The sequence below is a fragment of the Dendrobates tinctorius genome, unplaced genomic scaffold (assembly GCF_039654945.1).
Source record: "Dendrobates tinctorius isolate UK_male_01 unplaced genomic scaffold, ASM3965494v1 ptg000160l, whole genome shotgun sequence".
Lineage (NCBI taxonomy): Eukaryota > Metazoa > Chordata > Amphibia > Anura > Dendrobatidae > Dendrobates > Dendrobates tinctorius.
The window spans coordinates 16,372,254-16,398,245 of NW_027361827.1; the positions used below are offsets into that span (position 1 = coordinate 16,372,254).

Sequence of the window (25,992 nt, forward strand, 5' to 3'; positions counted from 1 at the left end):
GTCAATCACTGTCATGGTAGCAGGCATCGCCCGATGGGACTTGTAGTCCCATCGGACGATGCTTGCACAGACCCCCGGACATCAGCACAGCCCCCCGGCAGGCCGGCACAGCCCCCCGGCAGGCCGGTACAGACCCCCACAGGGTGCACAGCCCCCCGGCAGGCCGGCACAGCCCCCCGGCAGGCCGGCAGAGACCCCGGGCAGTCCACACAGCCCCCCGGCAGGCCGGCACAGCCCCCCGGCAGGCCGGCAGAGACCCCCGGAAGGCCCGAAATGACGGCGCATCATGATGCGCACACACCGCGCATCATGATGACGTCAGGCCGTCAATCAACTGAACTTCCGATTCCGATGCCGAATTCCGATATTGAAAAAATATCGGAAGTCGGTATCGGAATTCCGATACAGCAAGTATCGGCCGATACCCGATACTTGCGGTATCGGAATGCTCAACACTAGTCAGGAGCGGTCACGGACCGCCCCTGACACGTTAACCCCTGGCACACCGTGATCAAACATGATCGCGGTGTGCCGGGGGTTAAAGGAAGCATCAGCAGGGAGGGGGCTCCCTCCATGCTTCCCTGAGACCCCCACAGCAGTGCAGTGTGCAGCGCTGCTGCGGGGGCCTCCCTCCCTGCAGGTCCCCGGATCCAATATGGCGACGGGGACCTTCAGGGGCCTGCAGGGAGCTGGCTTCCTCACTGCCCGCAGAGCACAGGCATGAGGAAGCCTGCAGCAGTGCCTGTGACAGAACACTGATCTGTCACAGCGATCTGTGATGTGACAGATCAGCGATCTGTCACATGACAGTGATGTCCCCCCTGGGATATTATAATAAAGTAAAAAAAAAAAGTGTAAAAGTAATGAAAAAAAAAAATCGCTAAATAAATTAAAAAAAATTAAAAAAAAATTCCCTAATAAATTCACTTTTTGAAAATAAAAAAACAATAAAAGTACACATATTTGGTATCGCAGCATCCGTAATGACCCACCCTATAAAACTGTCCCATTAGTTAACCCCTTTAGTGAACCCCTTAAAAAATAAAAATAAAAACGAAGCAAAAAATAATGATTTATTATCATACCGCCGAACAAAAAGTACAATAACGCGCGATCGAAAAGACACATATAAATATCCATGGTACCACTGAAACTATCATCTTGTCCTGCAAAAAACAAGCCACCACACAGCGTCATCAGCGAAAAAATAAAGTTATAGCTCGCAGAATAAAGCGATGCAAAAATAATTATTTTTTATATAAAATTGTTTTCATTGCATAAAAGCGCCAAAACATAAAAAAAGACATAAATGAGGTATCGCTGTAACCGTACTGAGCCGAAGAATAAAACCGCTTTATCAATTTTACCGCACGTGGAATGGTGTAAACGCACCCCCCAAAAGAAATTCATGAAACGCTGGTTTTTGTTCATTCTGCATCCCAAAAATCGGAATAAAAAGCGATCAAAAAAGTCACATGCCCGAAAATGGTACCAATAAAAACGTCAACTCGTCCCGCAAAAAATAAGACCTCACATGACTCGGTGGGTCAAAATATGGAAAAATTATAGCTCTCAAAATGTGGTGATGCATAAACTATTTTTACAATAAAAAGCGTCTTTTAGCGTATGACAGCTGTCAAACATAAAAACCCGCCATAAATAGTAAATCAAACCCCTCGTTATCACCCCCTTAGTTAGGGAAAAATAATAAAATAAAAAAAAAGATATTTATTTTCATTTTCCCATTAGGGCTAGGGTTAGGGCTAGGGTTAGGGCTAGTGTTAGGGCTATAGTTAGGGCTAGGGTTAGGGTTTAGGGCTAGGATTAGGGATGGGTTGGACTTAGAATTGGGGGGTTTCCACTGTTTTGGCACATCAGGGGCTTTCCAAACGCGACATGGCATCCGATCTCAATTCCAGCCAAAAAAGTTAAATGGCGCTCCTTCCCTTCCGAAAACTGCCATGTGCCCAAATAGTGGTTTATCCCCATATATGGGGTATCAGCGTACTCAGGACAAATTGCACAATAACTTTTGGGGTCCTGTTACTCTTGGGAAAATAAAAATTGGGGGTGAAAAGATCATTTTTGTGGAAAAAATATGATTTTTTTAATTTTACGGCTGTACGTTATAAACTTCTGTGAAGCCCTTGGGGGTTCAAAGTGCTCACCACATATCTAGATAAGTTCCTTGGGGGGTCTAGTTTCCAAAATGGGGTCACTTGTAGGGGGTTTCCACTGTTTAGGCACATCAGGAGCTCTCCAAATGTGACATGGCATCGGATCTGAATTCCAGTCAATTTTGCAGTGAAAAAGTTAAACAGCACTCCTTCCCTTCCGAGCTCTGCCATGCGCCCAAACAGTGGTTCTTCCCCACATATCAGATATCAGCATACTCAGGACAAATTGCACAATAACTTTTCCAGTCTAATTTCTCCTGTTAACCTTGGTAAAATAAAAAAATTGAACATGAAATAATTTTATTTGTGAAAAAAAGTTAAATGTTCATTTTTTTTAAGCATTCAAAAAATTCCTGTGAAGCACCTGAAGGGTTAATAAACTTCTTGAATGTGGTTTAGAGCACCTTGAGGGGTGCAGTTTTTAGAATGGTGTCACTTTTGGGTATTTTCTATAATATAGACCCCTCAAAGTGACTTCAAATGTGATGTGGTCCTTAAAAATAAAATGGTGTTGTAAAAATGAGAAATCGCTGGTCAAATTTTAACCCTTATAACTTCCTAACAAAAAAAAGTTGGTTTTCAAATTGTGCTGATGTAAAGTAAACATGTGAGAAATGTTACTTATTAAGTTTTTTGTGTGCCATATCTCTGTGATTTAAGAGCATAAAAAGTCAAAGTTGGAAAATTGCAAAATTTTCTAAATTTTCGCCAAATTTCTGTTTTTTTTCACAAATATACGCAAGTTATTTGAATGAAATTTTACCACTAACATGAAGTACAATATGTCACGAGAAAACAATGTCAGAATCACCGGGATCCATGGAAGCGAAACGCTTCCAGAACTTATCTACTATATAATCGTCTAATTCTGTCTGTCTGTCTGTTTGTAACGGACAGACAGAGTTGTTACCTCATAAAGGGACAGTGGTCAGAATTGGAAAAATTGGCCCGGGCATTAACATGCAAACCACCATTGGGAGTAAAGGAGTTAATTTAGACAGGAGTGTAACTATAGTTGATTCAGGGAACGTAGTCTTACCCATGCCCTAAAGACTAAGGGGACCTAAGAAAGCCATGTTAGAAAAGGAGGTGTTGCGTTGCGCCACACAAGTTTCTGGTTACACCACTGCTCATTGGGTAATTGTGCTATGAAATTAGACCTAATACAAGTCTATTTGTGAAGTAGGGAAATTAGACTGTGTGCCCTATTGGACTGATGTGTAGGATGACAATCCTACACATCTACACATCAATTTGGGGCCAAATTGCAAAACTGAATATAGTGCATGGACTAGAGTGGTGCTGTTTTTGAATTTATAGGGAATCTGTCAGTAGGATCAACACTACTAAGCCGTCTGAATGGGCATTGGTTAAATAAAATGATACCTTGATATTTGCGAATTGATGTCTTATTACAGAGAAATCTACGTTTTTCTTACAATGTAAATAACAGTTAAGATATCTAGGATGGGCAGAGATCTCCCTGAGAATCTGCCTCCAGAACTTATCTACTATGTAATCGTCTAATTCTGTCTGTCTGTCTGTTTGTAACGAACAGACAGAGTTGTTACCTCATAAAGGGACAGTGGTCAGAATTGGAAAAATTGGCCCGGGCATTAACATGCAAACCACCATTGGGAGTAAAGGAGTTAATTTAGACAGGAGTGTAACTATAGTTGATTCAGGGAACGTAGTCTTACCCAGGCCCTAAAGACTAAGGGGACCTAAGAAAGCCATGTTAGAAAAGGAGGTGTTGCGTTGCGCCACACAAGTTTCTGGTTACACCACTGCTCATTGGGTAATTGTGCTATGAAATTAGACCTAATACAAGTCTATTTGTGAAGTATGGAAATTAGACTGTGTGCCCTATTGGACTGATGTGTAGGATGACAATCTCTGTACAGGACGGTTGAATATTTTGTTCCTTTATAAACAATGAAACAAATTATTTAAACACATCCTTCCAAAGCTAATAAAGCAATAAAAAGGCGGTCTTTAAGCCAAACTGTCTTTAGAATTGGATAATTATTCCAGCATATTTTGTTCTGTGCAATATTGGCTACGTAATGTCAAAAACTACATATCTCAAAGGAATAATGTGGACTTTTAGACCTATCCATTTGCAGTTGTGTAATTTACAGTAAAGTGAATTTCCTGCTATCACATTATGTACATCAGCCTTAATCTGGCTTAATGACATAGCAGCTTCTCAGAGGAATTTAGACATATTAATGTCAAGTCATATGAATGCTTCATGTTTCTAACATGCTGCTCTTTTTCAGGGGAATTCACTTCTGTTTATGCCTAATGTCCTTAAAGTCTACTTGGAAAATGGCCAGACAAAGGCATTTAAATTTGAGAAGAAAACAACAGTTAAGGTAGACAGAAAAACTTGTAATAAGTAACATCATACTGTATGTGTTTCCATTTATTGTTTGGTTCATGCTGGTTTACGATCAATTGAATGGGGCCAAATTGCAAAACTGAATATAGTGCATGGACTAGAGTGGTGCTGTTTTTGAATTTATAGGGAATCTGTCAGTAGGATCAACACTACTAAGCCGTCTGAATGGGCATTGGTTAAATAAAATGATACCTTGATATTTCGAATTGATGTCTTATTACAGAGAAATCTACGTTTTTCTTACAATGTAAATAACAGTTAAGATATCTAGGATGGGCAGAGATCTCCCTGAGAATCTGCCTCCAGAACTTATCTACTATATAATCGTCTAATTCTGTCTGTCTGTTTGTAACGGACAATCATCGACAGGCGCAGTCGGGCTGTGAATTGGCGCGGAATTCGAATAACGCACGCCACCGCTACTGTCGGGAGATCTGCGGCGCTATATATATATATATATATATTTATATATATACACACACGTTAAACATAGCGTAATATAGTATATACATTAGCAGCACAGAGAGCATAAAAGGTTGGTAAACCTACAACCCCTTACAAGGGCATCAAAAGAAAAATGGCAACCAGCTCACCTACTCCATATGGTAGCAATGACCCTTGGTGCACAGACTGATCTTCGACAAGACATCTAAGTGGGTAATCTTAATCCATAAAGATTGTTCCATCTCCAAAGGGTTAAAATAATGTTTTTATTGATTAATTAATGATTGATTAATAAAAACTTCAAATCCAAGTGAAAAAAATTGTAGAAAAAAACTAGTTTTGGTTGCAAGCAAGCATTCTTAATCATGACTTAGATGTAAGAGGACAACTGCAAATGTACAGTGGGTACGGAAAGTATTCAGACCCCTTTAAATTTTTCTCTCTTTGTTTCATTGCAGCCATTTGGTAAATTAAAAAAAGTTCATTTTTTCTCACTAATATACACTGCACCCCATCTTGACTTGGAAAAAACAAAAATGTCGAAATTTTTGCAAATTTACACTATCGTTCAAAAGTTTGGGGTCACCCAGACAATTTTGTGTTTTCCATGAAAACTCATACTTTTATTAATCAAATGAGTTGCCAAATGAATTTAAAATCTCGTCCAGACATTGACAAGGTTCGAAAAAAAGATTTTTATTTGAAAAAATAATTTTCTTCTTCAAACTTTGCTTTCGTCAAAGAATGCTCCCTTTGCAGCAATTCCAGCATTGCAGACCTTTGGCATTCTTGGAGTTAATTTGTTGAGGTAATCTGGAGAAATTTCACCCCATGCTTCCGGAAGCCCATCCCACATGTTGTTTGGCTTGATGGACACTTTTTGCGTACCATACGGTCAAGCTGCTCCCACAACAGCTCAATGGGGTTGAGATCTGCTGACTGCGCTGGCCACTCCATTACAGATAGAATACCAGCTGCTTGCTTCTCTCCTAAATAGTTCTTGCATAATTTGGAGGTGTCCTGTTGTAGGATGAAATTGGCTCCAATCAAGCGCTGTCCACAGGGTATGGCATGGCGTTGCAAAATGGAGTGATAGCCTTCCTTATACAATATGCCTTTTACCTTGTACAAATCTCCCACTTTACCAGCACTAAAGCAACCCCAGACCATCACATTACCTCCACCATCCAAATAATATATAAACTAATGATGATAAATAAAAGAATATATATAATACTGTGAAATAAAACAAATTAAATGAATAATGATGGACAAAATATGGTTTTACACCACAATGAACATAAGCATATAAAAGATACGATGTAATAAAAACCAAAATAATTGTTAAAAATATATATCTTTATTGAAGCAAAAAGTTTCTTTCATATATATAAAAATTAATACAATAAATACCAAAGTTAGCCACAAAGTGGCGCTGCAAATAGATATCAAGCAGAAGTAAATAAGACTAGTAAATAACATGTGAAAGTGAAACTAATTCAAAAGCCATGATACTAAACTTGATTGGAAGTAAAAAAAAATGCTCAGTGCTAGCAAAAAAATGTGCAATTCACATGAAGAATGTGCAAACACGCAAATAGTTAAATCTATACCTACAAAGTGCAATGTGCAGCAGCGCCAGAGGTCCCAGTCCCTACGTACATTTCGGCATGTATAGCCTTCGTCTAGATGGTGTCAGGCACTCTTCCAGCATCTTTTCAGTTGTTCTGCGTCTCACAAATGTTCTGTGTGATCCAAACACCTCAAACTTCGATTTGTCTGTCCATAACACTTTTTTCCAATCTTCCTCTGTCCAATGTCTGTGTTCTTTTGCTCATATTAATCTTTTTCTTTTATTAGCCAGTCTCAGATATGGCTTTTTCTTTGCCACTCTGTCCTGAAGGCCAGCATCCTGGAGTTTGCCTCTTCACTGTAGACGTTGACACTGGCGTTTTGCATGTACTATTTAATGAGCTGCCAGTTCAGGACCTGTGAGGCGTTGATTTCTCAAACTGCAGACTCTAATGTACTTGTCTTGTTGCTCAGTTGTGCAGCGGGGCCTCCCACTTCTCTTTCTACTCTGGTTAGAGCCTGTTTGTGCTCTCCTCTGAAGGGAGTAGTACACACCGTTGTAGGAAATCTTCAGTTTCTTGGCAATCTCTCGCATGGAATTGCCTTCATTTCTAAGAACAAGAGTAGACTGTCGAGTTTCACATGAAAGTTCTTTTTTTCTGGCCATCTTGAGAGTTTAATGGAACCAACAAATGTAATGCTCCAGATTCTCAACTAGTTCAGAGGAAGGTCAGGTTTATAGATTCTCTAATCAGCCAAACAGTTTTCAGCTGTGCTAGCATACTTGCACAATGGTTTTAAAGGTTATTCTAACCATCCATTAGCCTTCTTACACAGTTTGCAAACACAAAGTACCATAAGAACACTGGAGTGATGGTTGTTGGAAATGGGCCTCTATACACCTAAGAACATATTGCATTACAAACCAGACGTTTGCATCTAGAATAGTCATTTACCACATTAACAATGTAAAGAGTGTATTTCTGAATCATTTAATGTTAGCATCATTGGAAAAAACTGCTTTTCTTTCAAAAATAAGGAAATTTCTAAGTGACCCTAAACTTTTGAATGGTAGTGTATTAAAAAAGAAAAATGGAAATATCACATGGTCATAAGTATTCAGACCTTTTGCTCAGTATTAAGTAGAAGCACCCTTTTGAGCTAGTACAGCCATGAGTCTTCTTGGAAATGATGCAACAAGTTTTTCACACCTGGATTTGGGGATCCTCTGATCTTCCTTGCAGATCCTCTCCAGTTCCATCAGGTTGGTTGATGAACGTTGGTGGACAGCCATTTTCAGGTCTCTCCAGAGATGCTCCATTGGGTTTAGGTCAGGGCTCTGGCTGGGCCAGTCAAGAATGGTCACAGAGTTGTCTGAAGCCACTCCTTTGTTATTTTAGCTGTGTGCTTAGGGTCGTTGTCTTGTTGGAAGGTGGACGTTCGACCAAGTCTGAGGTCCAAAACACTCTGGAAAAGGTTTTCATCCAGGATATCTCTGTACTTGGCCACATTCATGTTTCCTTGAATTGCAACCAGTTGTCCTATCCTTGAAAATCACCCCCACAGCATGATGCTGCCACCACCAGGTTTCACTGTTAGGATTGTATTGGGCAGACGATGAGCAGTGCCTGTTTTTCTCCACACATACTGCTTAGAATTATCACCAAAAAGTTCTATTTTCATCTCATCAGACCAGAGAATCTTATTTCTCATACTCTGGGAATCCTTCATGTGTTTGTTTTTTTTAGCAAACTCTATGCGTTCTTTCATATGTCTTGCACTGAGGAGATGCTTCCGTCACTCTGCCATAAAGGCCCAAATGATGGAGGGCTGCAGTGATAGCTGACTTTGTGGAACTTTCTCCCATCTCCCTACTGCATCTGTGGCGCTCAGCCACAGTGATCTTGGGGTTCACCAAGGCTCTTCTCCCACAATTGCTCATTTTGGCTTGACAGCCATGTTTAGGAAGACTTCTGGTGGTCAAAACTTCTTCCATTTAAGGATTATGGAGGCCACTGTGCTCTTAGGAACCTTGAGTACTGCAGAAATTCTTTTGTAACCTTGGCCAGATCTGTGCCTTGCCGCAATTCTGTCTCTGAGCTCCTTGGCCAGTTCCTTTGACCTCATGATTATCATTTGGTCTGACATGTACTGTGAGCTGTGAGGTCTTATATAGACTGGTGTGTGCCTTTACAAATCATGTCCTATCAGTTTAATTAAACACAGCCTGACTCCAATGAAGGAGTAGAACCATCTCAAGGAGGATCAAAAGGAAATGGTCAGCATGCAGTGTCGGACTGGAGTGCCAAGGGCCCACCAGAAACACTGACTTTGGGGGCCCACTTGCATACAAATATTACACTACCCTCGTTCAAAATTTACCTATATCTCTATATAATAATGAACTGTGTAGTTTGATTAATGAATGATTAGATGTTGCCTTTTTCTATATAGAATCAATTGAATTATGCCAAGTACTTCTTATACAGTGGGGTTGGGGGGCCCAGATCTGCACAGGGACCCCTATGGGCCAGTCCGAGCCTGTCAGCATGTGACTTAAATATGAGCGTCTGATTAAAGGGTCTGAATACTTATGACCATGTGATATTTCAGTTTTTATTTTTTTAATAAATTTGCAAAAATGTCTACATTTTTGGTTTCTTTTAGTCAAGATGGGGTGCAGAGTGTACATTAATGAGAAAAAAAGAACTTTTTTGAATTTACCAAATGGCTGCAATGAAACAAAGAGTGAAAAATTTAAAGGGGTCTGAATACATTCCGTACCCACTGTATTTTAATGAGACAAAGTTTACTTCCATTGTATTGTCTTACCATGTTAGGTCTGCTGCATATGTTAGTTCTGATCTCACTGCTGACCTCTGTGTGATTATGAGAGCCAAGAGAACTAAGTGTCAATGATTACATGTCTCACACTGGTCACTCCGCCTTTTATTTAAAATAAACTCTGGAGGCAGATCTGTGTCTGGCCCATAGAACTTAACAGCTTATCTAAATATTAAGAAAAACAGCAACCTTTATATTTCTGTAATTTCATAGATACCCACAATGAAAGATTGTCCATAGCTGGCCAAAAACATGACTTTTTTTTTGTCAGAACTATATGTTTTAAAATATGTAAGTGAAGCCCTGGCCAACAAATGTATGAGTCATACAAAGGAGCAATGGTAGAAATTAAGGTAGACTGGGAGGGCACTTGGTATAAAAGTAAAAGTTGCCGCTATTATTACTGAAGCTTTAAAGTATTTTTTCCCATTTCATAAAACACCTGTTGACAGGCAGACATGTTTTAAAATAAAAAAAGTGTTGTACCCACCTTTCCTGGTTCCAGTGAAGAGTCTACACCTCTGTTTCCAGCGTCTGTTATTGACTGCAGCGCTGACATCATGTCAGCAGCGTTGCAACCAATCAATGAGCTCTGCAACTTTGCACTTGTAGGAAGCATGAGCTACACAGAGCTGATGAGCTCACAGATTGGTTGCAGCGCTGTCGATATGACATCAGCACTGTAGATGATAACATATGGAACAATGGAAACTTAACGCTGGATCCAGTTAGGTGAGTAAAGCACAGTTTGTTTTGCTCTTTTAAACAAACCGCGCCTGGGGAAAGGGGAAAGGGGTTTTCTGAAACTGCAAAACCCCTTTAAAATAGAGCCAATGGTACAATGTTGTATAAAATGTTTGATCATTCCAGGACATCCTTATGACCCTTAAAGAAAAGCTCTCGATCAATGTAATTGAGCACTTTGCACTAGCACTTGAAGAGCAATATAGCATCTCAAAGCATTACCTACTACATGAAGATGAACTTATAGAACAGGTGAGTGTTGTACATTTTAAAAGACCCTGGAATAATGTATTTTCTGTATCTGTCACATTTTTTTCTGTGTCTCTCACATAAATATATTCTCACCATAAAATTCAGTGTCAGAAGTATGCAAAAGAACATTTAAATAAGCCAGATGCAGTTTGGAAACAAGTCCTGTGGACCGATGAGGTTAAGATAGAACTCTTTAGTACAATGATAATCAAAATTTTGTGTGGAGAAAAAAGGGCACAGAATCATTTCATCTTCAACTTGCTTCACTGTACACAATAACTGTAATTTTGACAAGGGGTGGCCAAACTTTTACATGCCACTATATTTACGTTGGCATGGTCACTGCTAAAACCAAAAACGGCAAAGAAAAACTAGCTGCCACCAGCAATTGTTTACACAATTGTTATTGTTATTGGTAACATGAGTCTTCAGGGGTGTGGTTGAAAGAGTTACAAAGCTAATAAATTTTATATATTTAGTCAACTATGAGGCACTTTTTATAAAAAATATACAAAAGATGTTACAAAGGGAAGAATATAGTACAGTATATACAGTCACAAAAATAAAAGAGATAAACAAAAGAAAGTTACTAGACCTGGTTTCATAGGAATGGTCCAGATCTTTCGAAGGGGAGCACTCGAATTAGGAAATGGTGCAGTCTTACAGCGAGCTGTATCTTCCACTACTGAACAGTGGTTGTAGGTCACATCCTGCTTTTATCAGGTATGAGTCACTCCCCTTGGTGACCTCAAATGGAGGCCGGTAAATGAGATGCAGATCAGGTACCAACAATTAGGAGATCCCCAATTTTAAGGATATCTGCCCCTCTGGAGGTCCCAAGTGGGAGATATTAACGCCATCTAAAGACATTAGATATCACATATACAATTTTATACATCTGGTCAATATTAATTCTGGTCTGATGTGCAGGCCGCAGAATGATGTAAGTGTATGCATTGTATTCAGTCCTGTGTCATGATGCTGAAAGTATGTTTCCATTATCTATGAGACCTACACCGGTCACAAAAAAGCAATATTCATATCCAGTATCTGGCATCATCCTTGCTGGTTATAGTTCTGTGAAGAAAGGAGAGAAAAGTATCACCCTGTTTCCCTTGTATACAGACTCTATATAGACTCTATGTCTGCTCTCCATCAGATAACCTACATCATTTACCTGTTCACAGTGGGAAGTCATAGAACAAAGGGTCAAAATAGATTGTGAGTTCATTTTTTTATTTACTTCTTGAAGCCATGCTTTGATGCTTAAAATGAGTGTGACAATGACCCTTTAAGTTTAAAGTGGTATGCACATTATAGCCAATAAATGTATGACTGCTGACACTCCCACCAATGGGACCCTGATTGATCACTAAAATTAGCATCCTGACCCAAAATTCTTACTCACTTCATGGAGCAGCATGGTAGAACATGACTCTTGCCACTCTATTCATACTATGTCTATTGATGCTGAATGGGTCAGTATTGTGTGGTGCCCCCAGGAGTATGGTCGCCACAGTGGCATTGCCTTCCTCCAGGGAGGGTGATGGCAGGCTTGGAGGCAATGAAGGGTCTCTCTAACAGTTAACCATGTCATGCAACACAGTTCCCACTCCAGGCGAGCAGAGGGAGCTCTGAACCAGAATGAGGGGAGGAGTGCTCTCTGAGGGCCAGGAAAGGAAATGGGGAGTTAATGTGAGGAGGGCAAAGAGTGTAGACGTGTGGAGAGAAGCTGGAGGTTGAGCTGAGGATAGAGAGCTCCCTCCCAGTGATAGCGCATGATCTGGAGCCTGGTCTCCACGGTTGTACGGATACTGAAGGTCCTGCAACAGAAACCAGAGGAATAGGAAGCTGGAAATGCTCTATTCCCAACTAAGACTCGGAGGCACAACAGTGACGGGTGAGCCAAGAGAGATAGAGGGCTACACCTGTCTGCCATACGAGGTAGTTCTAAGAGAAGATAAGGAGGAACTTCAGTGTAACACAGTACTGGATGTACCTCGAGCCAGTGCTAGGAAGGAGACTACACAACCCATCTGATAGAGAGATCCCTCAGTTGCTTTCAGGGTAGCCTGCTCCTGTGCCATCTGTAACTAGGACCCTGAACTGCGTTTGCCAAGTAAAGGTAAAGAAACTGCACCCTGTTGTGTCCTTGCCTCCTTCCTGCCACATCCTCAGCACTGCTACATCTCTGTGCCAAACACTGCACCCTCTTCCTAAACATTCTGCTACACTGCCCTGGGACCAACAGCCCTATCTGTGGAGGGCTATAACATCATTGCTGCACTACACCATCTGTCCCAGAGGATCTGCTTGCAGCGTCGGCTTAACACCTCCCTTGCCAAACACCACAGGTGGCGTCACGAATCACTTATAAACTTTATTCCCAACTCAACCCCTTTTTACATGGGCGCCCAGGGCCACGGACCAGGTCACTGCTGCTGTGATAATCCCCTCTGAGAGACCGGCCCGGTACCGAGTACCCCACAGCCCTGGGAGGGTGACCCAATTGCAGCCTTGTGTAACATGGTGCAGAGCGGTAGCCATGTATGAGGTACTCGTCTTCCATGCCCCGGCACGCTACATGAAAATGGAGGTCCTTGATGGGTGTGTGGACTTGCATTACTTTGGTGATACGCCTCTGCATACTGCATGGTGCTGCTGTATTCTGCTGGCCAGAACCAGGTGTTAAGAAGTCAAGTGAGCGAGACCACAATTCAAAAATAAACTTTTTACTGAAGATTAACTTAAAAAGAACTATATACGGTAGATAGCAGGTATACATCTTCCTGGACGTTTCTTTAGAAGCACACAACATCACAAATATTTCCTGCCTTGCTGAAATCACTCTCTGGGTTCTTCTCTCAGTTCTTAGCACAGTCCAGCTCACTAATTTGTGGGATTCCATCTTCCCCAGATAACTTCACTAAAGTCCAGTAAGCATCCTTGCGTCCTTCTCTCTATGCCAATATGGCGACTATTCAGCTTTCTTTTTCTACTGGTGCCTCTGAACCACTAAGCGGGACAGTGTCTCTTGTCCTCGCTCCCCTCTCTCTTTCTTGTTCAGTTCCAGCAGTGCCCATTCATGTTGCCAGTGAATATATACAAAACAAGAAAAGCACAATAGGAAGAGTAACACATAATAATGGAGCAAAAAATTTAGCAACAAAATGTTGGGCATACCGTAAGAATATGTATATTGTGACAAAGTCACAAGTTTCCTAGTTCTGGTGACATCGGGTCACCATGGCAACTATTGGGATCCTGCATCATGCCGCCGGGGTCTCTTATCCAAAGGCAGAGGGGCTGTCAGCCCTCTGCCGACTCCTGGAATGCTGCAATCATTTTCGATCAAAGCATTTCGGGGGTTAAAGTGCCAGGAGCGGTGCATGACCACTCCTGGAACTTAGTGCCGCAGCTGAAACCCGGTGACTATTGTCCGCACACCACCCATGTGCGCAGGTGATCGAAATGACGTAATAATCCGTCCCTGGCCAAATTGGTTCAGGGCACATGTACGGATTATTACAGTTGTGGCCAAAAGTATTGACACCCCTACAATTTTGTCAGATAATACTCAGTTTCTTCCTGAAAATGATTGCAAACACAAATTCTTTGTTATTATTATCTTCAATTAATTTGTCTTAAATGAAAAAACACAAAAAGAATTGTCCTAAAGCCAAATTGGATATAATTCCACACCAAACATAAAAAAGACGGTGGACAAAAGTATTGGCACTGTTCGAAAAATCATGTGATGCTTCTCTAATTTGTGTAATTAACAGCACCTGTAACAGGTGTTGGCAATAACTAAATCCAACTTGCAGCCAGTTGACATGAATTAAAGTTGACTCAACCTCTGTCCTGTGTCCTTGTGTGTACCACATTGAGCATGGAGAAAAGAAAGAAGGCCAAAGAACTTTTTATCGCATTGCATTCGTCCGATTTTTTCGCTAGTGTGACTCCAGCCTTAGTCTATGTGCGCACGTTGCGTATTTGCTTGCAGAAATTTCTGCAAGGTTTCTGCATGCATCTGTTGGCAGACAAACGCAGTGGAAAATACACGCATTTTTTATGCGTTTTTTCATGCATTTTTGTAAATCGAATAGAGCTAAATAAAGATATATTATTATTAAAAAAAATTGTGATGTAATTTCCTTGTTCAACAGCTTCTTTTTAATTCTCCATCGAAAGCCATAATGTCATTACATACCATGTTCAAATTTATGTTTACACACACAAAACAAATATAAGTGAATATATACATATATATATATTGTCATTTAAACTCATTGATGGTGAAGTGTGTCAGGGCTCTTTATATCACTGAAAGCAATTGCAGATACCTGTGCAAATTAGTTTGGCAGGTGTGTCCAAATAAAGGCAAGACTGCTTAAGAAGGCTGTTCCACATTATAAGCGGCCTACATTTTTTGCCAAAATAGGAAAGAAAAAGGATGTGTCGGCTGCTGAGAAGCAACAAATTGTGGAGTATTTAGGTCAAGGCATGACTACAATCAACATTGCCAAGACACTTCATCGTGATCATCGCACAATCAAGAAGTATGTAGCTGATTCCCAGCACACACGTGTGCGTGCTGATAAGGAAAAATTGAGGACTCTTTCCAACAGGCAATTGCGTCAGGTTAAAAGAGCAGCTGCAATAATGCCTTGTCACAGCAGCAAACAAGTTTTTGAAGCTGCTGGTGCCTCCAATGTCCCCCGAACAACAAGATGCAGGGTCCTTCAGAGGTTTGCAGCTGTGCGTAAGCCATCCTGTCGACCACCTCTATCCACTGCACACAAGCAGAAATGGCTCCAGTGGGCCAAACGATACATGAAGACTGACTTCCAAACTCTTTTGTTCACCAATGAGTGCCGTGCAGCGCTTGATGGTCCAGATGGATGGAGTGGAGGATGGCTGGTTGATGCACACCCCATGAAAACACAGCTAAGGTGCCAACAAGGAGGAGGTGGAGTAATGTTTTGGGCTGGAATCATGGGGAGAGAGATTGTCGGCCCCTTTAGGATCCCTGAAGGGGTAAAGATGAACTCCATAATCTATGTGGAGTTTCTAAAACAGCACTTCCTGCCATGGTTCAAGAGGAAGAACCGTGCTTTCCGCAGCAAGATCATTTTCATGCATGATAATGCACACCGTGTCATGCTGCAATTAACACATCTGCATCTCTGGCTGCTATGGGCATAAAAGAGGACAAACTTATGGTGTGGCCACCATCTTCCCCTGACCTCAACCCCATTGAGAACCTCTGGAGCATCATCAAAAGGCGTGTCTATGATGGCGGGAGGCAGTTCACATCTAAGCAACAGCTCTGGGAGGGTATTCTGTCCACATGCAAAACAATTGAAGCACAAACCATCCAAAAACTGACAAATTCAATGGACGAGAGAGTTCAGAAGCTTCTTTCGAACAAGGGGTCCTATGTGCAAATGTAACATCACCTAGAATAAAGTTTTGACTTGAAAACTGTTTGATTTTATTTTTTAATAAGTTGATAATTCTTAGGCTAAGTGCACACGTACCGGAACTCTCGCGGAAATTACCGCGAGAATTCCGGAATTCCAGTCCGCGGGAAAATCGCATTTTAAATTCCCGCGATTTTCCCGCGGAAAAACTAGCATTTTGCAAGCTTAATTAGCTTGCAAAATGCTAGCGTTCTCCAAGCGATCTGTAGCATCGCTTGGAGAACTGATTGACAGGTTGGTCACACTCGTCAAACATAGTGTTTGACGAGTGTGACCAACTTTTTACTACTGAGGCCGCCTATGCAGCATCAGTAGTAAAAGATAAAATGTAAAAAAAAAAAAAAATGTTATTCTTACCCTCCGACGTCCCGCGCATCCGTTCCCAGTAGTCCTTTGCGAAAATACCCGCGATGACGTCAGTTCTCGCGGGATCGCGACGTCTCGCGGTAATTCGCGATGACGTCGCGCGAATGACCGCGAGACTTCGCGATCCCGCGAAATCGGACGCCATCGCGGGCATTTTCGCAAAGGATTACTGGGAACGGGAGCATGAAGAGAAGCGGGAAGGCTGCGCAGGTCGCCGGAGGGTGAGAATAGCAATATTTTTTATTTTTAAATTCTTTTTTTTACAGGGATATGGTACCCAAAGCCCGGAGGACAGTCTCCTCTCCTCCGGACCGTGGGTACCATCCGCAAATGTTCTGCTTACTTTCCGCATGTTGTGCACAGCCACATGCGGGAAGTAAGCGGAACAATGCATTCCTATGGGTGCGGGATCGCCGCGATTCCGCAAATTAATGAGCATGCTGCGGTTTTTACCGCGAAGCGATTCCGCCGCAGTAAAAACCGCAGCATTAGCACAGCATTGCGGAATCCCATAGGAATGCATGGGATGCTTATTTTTCGCGTTTTCGTGGCAAAATCGCGTGGTTAAAACAGCCGCGGAAGCGCGAAAAAAACGCCACGTGTGAACCCAGCCTTATAATTTCACAATTGACCATTTTTTTGTTCAAAATAAAAAGGTTGAAAACTCTGCTGTGCATAATAATTTGGAACATGCATTTTGAGTGTTTCTTATTTTTAAAAATATACTGTTTTCGTAGGCAGTTTGTTCAAAAACATTGCAATTATACTAGAATATTAGATGACTGAAAAATAACAATGAATGCAATTCATATAGGTAATTTAGAGAAAATATGAGGAAATATTTTTTGCATAATAATTTGGAACACAGTGTATATATATACTGTGTATATATACACTCACTGGCCACTTTATTAGGTACACCTGTCCAACTGTGTGTTAAGACTTAATTTCTAATCAGCCAATCACATGGCGGCAACTCAGTGCATTTAGGCATGTAGACATGGTCAAGACAATCTCCTGCAGTTCAAACCGAGCATCAGTATGGGGAAGAAAGGTGATTTGAGTGCCTTTGAACGTGGCATGATTGTTGGTGCCAGAAGGGCTGGTCTGAGAATTTCAGAAACTGCTGATCTACTGGGATTTTCACGCACAACCATCTCTAGGGTTTACAGAGAATGGTCCGAAAAAGAAAAAAAATCCAGTGAGCGGCAATTCTGTGGCCGGAAATGCCTTGTTGATGCCAGAGGTCAGAGGAGAATGGGCAGACTGGTTTGAGCTGATAGAAAGGCAACAGTGACTCAAATTGCCACCCGTTACAACCAAGGTAGGCAGAAGAGCATCTCTGAACGCACAGTGCGTCGAACTTTGAGGCAGATGAGCTACAGCAGCAGAAGACCACACCGGGTACCACTCCTCTCAGCTAAGAACAGGAAACTGAGGCTACAATTTGCACAAGCTCATCGAAATTGGACAGTAGAAGATTGGAAAAACGTTGCCTGGTCTGATGAGTCTCGATTTCTGCTGCGACATTCGGATGGTAGGGTCAGAATTTGGCGTAAACAACATGAAAGCATGGATCCATCCTGCCTTGTATCAACGGTTCAGGCTGGTGGTGCTGGTGTCATGGTGTGGGGAATTTTTTCTTGGCACTCTTTGGGCCCCTTGGTACCAATTGAGCATCGTTGCAACGCCACAGCCTATCTGAGTATTGTTGCTGACCATGTCCATCCCTTTATGACCACAATGTACCCAACATCTGATGGCTACTTTCAGCAGGATAATGCGCCATGTCATAAAGCTCGAATCATCTCAGATTGGTTTCTTGAACATGACAATGAGTTCACTGTACTCAAATGGCCTCCTCAGTCACCAGATCTCAATCCAATAGAGCATCTTTGGGATGTGGTGGAACGGGAGATTCGCATCAGGGATGTGCAGCCGACAAATCTGCGCCAACTGTGTGATGCCATCATGTCAATATGGTCCAAAATCTCTGAGGAATGCTTCCAGCACCTTGTTGAATCTCTGCCACGAAGAATTGAGGCAGTTCTGAAGGCAAAAGGGGGTCCAACCCGTTACTAGCATGGTGTACCTAATAAAGTGGCCAGTGAGTGTATATATATATATATATACTTTATATGTGTCTGTATATATATATATATATATATATATACTGTATATATAATACCAAGCCCAAGGTTTAGTAATGAACAGGTGTCAGGCAGATACCATCATTAATAAAACGGTACATAAAGAGGTAAATAAAGACATATACACAAGCACCAGCCTATGTAGGCGCAATAATATAATTAACCTACATATACTGTAACAAAACAGCAACTGTCAGAAATCTGCGTGAAACGCAATATCTATTTATTTTTAAAAAAAAATTTTAAAAAATTGCATGGACATAATTTTCATAACCAGCAGGGGGAAAGCCTATGGCTGAGGGCTGATGTTAATATTCTGTGAAGGAGCTAAAGGTTCCCAGGCTATTAATATCAGCTCACAGCTGTTTACTTAGCCTTTACTGACTAGTTTACAGGGGAGCCCCAGAAAAAAATTGACATTGGGTCCCCTTATAAAATCAAACCAGCAAAGGCTAGGCACACAGCTGTGGGCAGATATTAATAGCCTGGGAGGAAGCCATGGATATTGGCACCCCCAGGGTAAAAACAACAGCTCTCAGCCATCCCAGAAATGGCACATCTTATAGATGCGCCAATTCTGGCACTTAGCCTCACTCTTCCCACTTGCCCTGTAGCGGTGGCAAGTGGGGTTCATATTTGTGGGGTTAATGTCACCTTTGTATTGTCAGGTGACATCAAGCCCACAGGTTAGTAATGGAAAGGCGTCTATAAGACACCTATTCATTACTAATCCTATAGTTACATGGTAAATAAAGTCTGAAATATTCACACAGCCTCCTTTATTGAATCTAAATTTATCATACTTACTGAATGCCTAATCCCCGACCCCTTGTCTCCTTCAAACAATCAAAAAATAATAAACCAACATATAATACTATCCTGTCCGACATAGTCCATTTAATACTGGGTGTCCCACGGCAATCTCACATGTAGAACAGCCACATCAGGAGATGTGATTCCTCTACCCAGCCTCGGGTGATACACTGACAGGAGGTAATTGCTCCCGCAGTGTATCACTGTGTTGCCGTGAGAGTTCACTGGAGTTCATCAGCTCCGGTGCTCTCACAGCACCGCTGTGTGAGAACTGGAGCTGATCAGCTGATAAACTCTGGTGAACTCTCACGGAAGCACAGTGATACACTGCGAGAGCGATCACCTCCTGTCAGTGTATCGTTGGACGCCGAGTAGAGCAGTCACATCTCCTGATGTGACTGTTCTACACGTGAGATCATCATGAGACACTAGGTATTAAATGGGCTATGGCAGACAGGGAGTATATGTTGGTTTATTATTTTTGATTGCTTGCAGGAGATGTGGGCGTCGAGGATTAGGTCTTCAGTGAGTATGTATTTTGTATGTGAATATGTATGTAATTTTGTTAATGTTTTGATTTTTTTTTACAATTGCACACAGGCGCCAGATGATGGGACTATTCACCCACCATCAGCACATGCGGCCCCTGTTATATGTGACAGCAGACATAGCCGGATGGGAGCAGTAGTCTCATCAGATGACACCTAAGTACAATCACTATGGGCTGTTCATAGCATGGATACACACACCTGCAGAAACACGCAGACAGATACAGACACACGCAGACAGACACAGATAGACACAGACACATGCAGACAGACACGCACATATTCTCTGCTCACACATATTCTTCGCCCACACACATATTCTCCGCCCACACACTTCTTCCTTCTGACATCATTTCCTTTGACAATTTGCAGCATTTTTGGCAGCAAATCTGCAGCAAATAAGCAGTAAATACACAGCAAATATGCAAACCTTTCTACACCTGTGTTTTTGCTGCAGATTTGACTGACTCAATTGAAGTCAATTAGTTAAAAACGCTGCAGAAACGCAAAAAGAATTTACATGCTGCAGAAAATAAAAAACTGCAAATACGGACGGAAATGTACTGATCATGTGCACAACACTTCAAGATTGTCATTGAATTGCCTTGCTTTAATATCCCATTGCATTTTTTGGAGAATTTAAAAAAAAAATGCAGCGAAAACGCATCAAAAACACATTGTGGGCACATAGCCTTAATATACAAAGGAAAAGTTACAGGGGAAATATAGATTATTGAATATAGTAATGCTATGTGTGCTTTTTAGGTGGTGCAGAAGAAAGAATCTCATGACTATAGATGTCTCTTCAGAGTTTGTTTTGTACCCAAAGATCCTTTAGATCTCCTGCAAGAGGATCCAGTTGCCTTTGAGTATCTGTACTTACAGGTAAGTGTTTGCTGCACATTAGTATAAGGGTATGTTCACTTTTGTGTCCTTTTGATTTACATTGTGCTGGTATATATCCAAGAGCTGATATATATATCCAAGAGCGTACATAGAAATCATGGGGCTCCATAACAAAAGTTCTAATTGGGCCCTCTCACCCCCCCTCTCAAAAGAAAATAAATACATATTTGGTGGGGTCACAGAAGAGCATATCTCAACTTTGCAGCCTTAACAAAGTATTTTTCCTTCAACTGGAACCCTAGATTCCCCTTTCATTGTACTTAAAGTAAGATGTCAGCAAATGAGCCCCACACAGTACCCTCCACATGCACAGTATGATGTGCTTGCTGTACCTAAACCCTCAACTCCTCCGTAAAAGTATGGTGACCCCATCACAGTGTGTTCCCACAACTGTGACCCAAGAAAGCGCTCCATGCAATATAATGGGCCTAAATATAGTATAATGGCCCCACAACACTCCACACTGTATAATGGCCCCCTCAGAGCCCTCCACACAGTATTATGGACCTCACACAAACCTTCACACTGTATAATTGCTTGCATACAGTATAAAGGCATCCACATAGCCCTCCAAATATTCTAAGAGCCCCCACATAGCTTTGCATAAAGTATAATTCACGCTATAATCCTTCATATAGTATAATGCACTCCCCATAGTCCTCTATATAGCGCACTGCACTCCCCATAATCTTTCATATAGAATAATGCATTCCTTCCCCAGAGTCCTCCATAAAGTATAATGCACTCCCCATAGTCCTCCATATAGTATAATACACAACCCATAGTCCTCCATATAGTATAATGCACTCCCCATAGTCCTCTATATAGTATAAAACACTGCCCATAGTCCTCCATATAGTATAATGCATTCCACATTGTCCTCCATACAGTATAATATACTCCCCATAGTCCTCTGTTATGAGCGGGTAACCGAGGATGGCAGGAACAGGCTAAGCCACCAAAAAAACAGAGAGGTTGGTAACTAAGCGGATTGCAGACCCCTGATCCTGTTCACACAACTAGCAGTAGCCGTGGAGCGTACCTACAATGCCCTAGACGCCTCGCCGGAGAGCTAAGTAAGCCTAAAGCAAGAAAGGTGAACTCTAAACTGCCCCGGAGCAGACCCCAAAAGGAATAGATAGCCCCCAAGCATATATTGTCGGTGAGACAAGATGAAACACAAACGCAGGCAGAAAAATAAACTGAGCAAACGATGGGGCCCAAACGGACTAGACAGGACAGGAAAGAAAAGACACTGTCTGAAATCATGCAAAAACCCTGAAAAATACAACACGTCTGATGTACAAAAAACACTGAAGTCACACGACTTCGCCCCCACTATATAAGCACTCCAGTATGAATTGGAAGCAAAGCAAAAGAGACCAATATAACAGGGGACTGAACAAACTGGCACAGGCTGTAACTTATGAAGCGGTGGTCCAGCACAACCCCCAGAGGAGCAAGCTGAACCCGCACAACAAGCAGAGAGAGACAAAACCAGATCAGATGCAAAGGATTAGCAAATGAACCACTTAGCTGAACAATACAGGATCAGGGCAAGAGACATCAAACCTCTGAATGCACAGGAAAGCAATCACCAGCAGGGATTGCAGGAAGTCTGCAGACTTAAATACTCCAATCAGTAACCCCAGATCTCCAATCACCATCATCATCATCAGGTGGCAGCGCTCTGTCAATCTGGCCTGCTCCACTACCTCCAGTAACCACCAGAGGGATCAGGGGGAGCTTCGGCTCAGAAGTCTGAGCCAGGGAATTCACAACAGAGTTCACAACAGAACCCCCCTTTGAGGAGGGGTCACTGAACCCTCATCCACGCCACCAGGCCGACCAGGATGGGCCCGGTGAAAGGCACGAATCAATCTCCTGGCATGGATGTCAGCAGCAGAGACCCAAGAATTATCCTCCTGGCTATAACCCTTCCACTTGACCAAGTACTGAAGTCTCCGTCTAGCCAGATGAGAATCCAATATTTTCTCTACCTCATACTCCAAATTACCCTCAACCAGTACAGGGTCAGGGGGTGCTGCCGTGGGAACCACTGGCTCCACAAACATTTTCAGCAAAGATTTATGAAAAACGTTATGAATCTTAAACGTACCTGAAAGAGCCAAACGGAAAGAAACGGGGTTAAGGATTTCCAAAATCTTATAAAGTCCAATAAACCTTGGCTTGAGTTTTGGAGATGCAACCTTCATGGGAATATTTTTTGAGGACAACCAAACCATATCACCCACTTTAAACCGGGGACCAATGGTCCTATGCTGGTTGAAAAACCGTTGGGCCTTTTCCTGAGAGTGGGACAACTTATCCACTACTTGGTCCCAAATCTGCGGCATTCTTTCTACTACAGAGTCCACACCTGGGCAGGCAGAAGCTTCCACCTGCCCCAAAGAAAATCGAGGATGAAACCCAAAGTTACAAAATAAAGGAGACATCAAAGTGGCAGAACTAGCCCTATTGTTTAATGCGAATTCGGCCAATGGCAAAAATGAGACCCAATCATCCTGATCAGCAGATATGAAACACCTCAAATAGGACTCCAAAGTCTGGTTTATTCTCTCAGTCTGCCCATTGGTCTGAGGATGAAACACAGAGGAGAAAGACAACTGAATTCCCAGTTTGGAACAAAAATTTCTCCAAAATCTGGAAACAAACTGGACTCCTCTGTTCGACACAATGTTCTCAGGAATCCTGTGCAGACGAACCACTTGTAAAAGCACGGGCACCAACTCAGAAGATGGCAACTTTGGGAGTGGTACAAGATGGACCATCTTAGAAAATCTATCACAGATCACCCAAATAACAGTCATTCTCTGAGAGACAGGGAGATCAGAGATAAAATCCATTGAGATATGGGTCCACGGCCTCCTGAGCACTGGCAGGGGCATCAACAAACCACTAGCACGAGAACAGGGCTTGGGCCAAGAACAAGTCCCACAGGACTGCACAAAATTCCTGACATCATGAGATAAGGCAGGCCACCAAAAAGACAGACTCACCAAATCTCTGGTACCAAAGCTACCTGGATGACCAGCCAACGCGGAGCAATGAATTTTAGTCTTAACTCTTTTCCTCCACTGGTCAGAGACATACAATTTTCCCATAGGGCATCGTTCAGGTTTATCCTCCTGAAATTCCTCCAGGGCACGTCTCAAATCAGGAGAGATGGCGGAAAGAACTACACCCTCATTTAGAATGGTAGTAGGCTCGGTCACATCAAGAGAATCCACAAAGAAACTCCTGGAAAGGGTGTCCGCCTTAACATTCTTAGTGCCCGGAAGAAAGGAAACCACAAAATTAAAAAGCGTGAAAAACAAGGCCCACCTAGCCTGTCTAAGATTTAAGCGTTTGGCTGATTCAAGATAAGTCAAATTCTTGTGGTCGGTGGGGACCACAACTTGATGTCTAGCTCCCTCCAACCAATGTCTCCACTCTTCAAATGCCGAGTTCATGGCCAACAATTCCCGATTCCCCACGTCATAGTTACGTTCAGATGGGGAAAATTTTCAACAAAAGAAGGAACAGGGATTCATCTTAGAAGTTACCAGATCTCTTTGGGACAAAACGGCTCCTGCATCAATCTCAGAAGCATCTATCTCCACCTGAAATGGGAGTGAGACATCAGGTTGCCGTAGAACTGGAGCAGAAGTGAATCTCCGCTTAAGCTCCTGAAATGCCGAGACTGCCTCTGGAGACCAATTCACCACATCGGCGCTCTTTTTGGTCAAATCAGTCAGTGGTTTAACAATACCAGAAAAATTACTTATAAATTTACGGTAGAAATTAGCAAAACTCAAAAACTTCTAGAAGGCCTTCAAAGAAGTGGGCTGAACCCAATCATAAATGGCCAGTACCTTGGCCGGGTCCATTTAATATAGCAGACGGGGACAAAATGAATCCCAAAAACAAAATCCTCTGTACAACAAAGAGACATTCGATCCCTTAACATACAGAGTATTTTCCCTCAAAATCCGGAACACAATCCGGACATGTTCCACATGAAAATCCCAATCACTGGAAAAAATCAAAATATCATCCAGATAAATGATTAAAAACTTATCCACAAAGTCTCGGAAAATATCATTCATAAAGGACTGGAAGACAGAAGGGGCATTAGAGAGCCCAAAAGGCATCACCAGGTACTCAAAATGTCCCTGCGAGGTATTAAACGCCGTCTTCCATTCATCTCCGTGCTTGATGCGAATAAGATTATACGCCCCCCTGAGGTCAAGTATGGTAAACCAACAGGCACTTTTAACTCTGGAAAATAAATCAGAAATCAGGGGTAACGGGTACTGATATTTAACAGTGATTTTGTTAAGGGAACGATAGTCAATACATGGCCTTAATGAGCCATCTTTCTTGGCCACAAAAAAAACAGCACCAAAAGGTGAAGAGGATGGTCTGATATGACCCTTCTCCAATGACTCCTTGATATAAGATCGCATAGCATCATGTTCAGGTACAGATAAGTTGAAAAGCCAACCCTTGGGAGATTTACACCCGGGCATTAACTCAACTGCACAGTCATACCTCCTATGAGGAGGCAAAGACGCAGACTTACTCTCACTAAATATATCAGAAAAATCAGCCAAATAGTCTGGAATATCATGAGACTGGGGAGAGGTGGAGAAAACAGGAGTGTCACTAAGAACACATTGACAACTCCAACTCACCACAGACACAGATTTCCAATCCAAAACAGGACTATAAGTTTGAAACCAGGGAAAACCCAGAACAATAGTATCATGCAAATTGTGCAACACCAAAAATTTACAATTCTCTTGGTGGTCTGGGGCGACCCGCATTATCACCTGGGTCCAAAGCTGGGGTCTATTCTCCGCCAAAGGAGTAGCATCAATACCCCTCAAAGGGATAGGCGTCCGTAGGGGTATCATGGGAAAACCACAACGTTTGGCAAACTGAAAATCCATCAGATTCAGAGCTGCTCCTGAATCAACAAAAGCCTTAGCGGAAAATGTAGACAAGGAGCAGATCAAGGTAATTGCCAAAGGAACTTAGGCTGTACACTGCCCACTGCAAATGCTTGAGCAAAATGTTTTTCTCATTTAGGGCAGACAGAAATAGTATGAGGCATCCCCACAAAAAAAAACACAACTTATTACGCCTTCTAAACTCCTGACGTTGTGCCCTAGACAAAACCCTATCACATTGCATGGGTTCAGAAGTTCGTTCGAAAGGCGGCACTGCCTCTCATGTAGCTCTACATTCACGTAAATGCCGATCAACTTGAATGGCCAATGA

General features: G+C 42.2%; 1 protein-coding gene across 1 annotated transcript in view; it reads left to right on the forward strand.

Moving 5' to 3' along the window:
- The window catches only part of FRMPD1 (FERM and PDZ domain containing 1), a 508,177-nt gene that overhangs the window by 374,726 nt on the left and 107,459 nt on the right, over positions 1-25,992 (forward strand). The window contains exons 7-9 of the mRNA XM_073549674.1: positions 4,460-4,555; positions 10,312-10,437; positions 20,566-20,685. Of these exons, the coding sequence (XP_073405775.1) occupies positions 4,460-4,555; positions 10,312-10,437; positions 20,566-20,685 (342 nt within the window). The remainder of the gene's footprint in view (positions 1-4,459; positions 4,556-10,311; positions 10,438-20,565; positions 20,686-25,992) is intronic.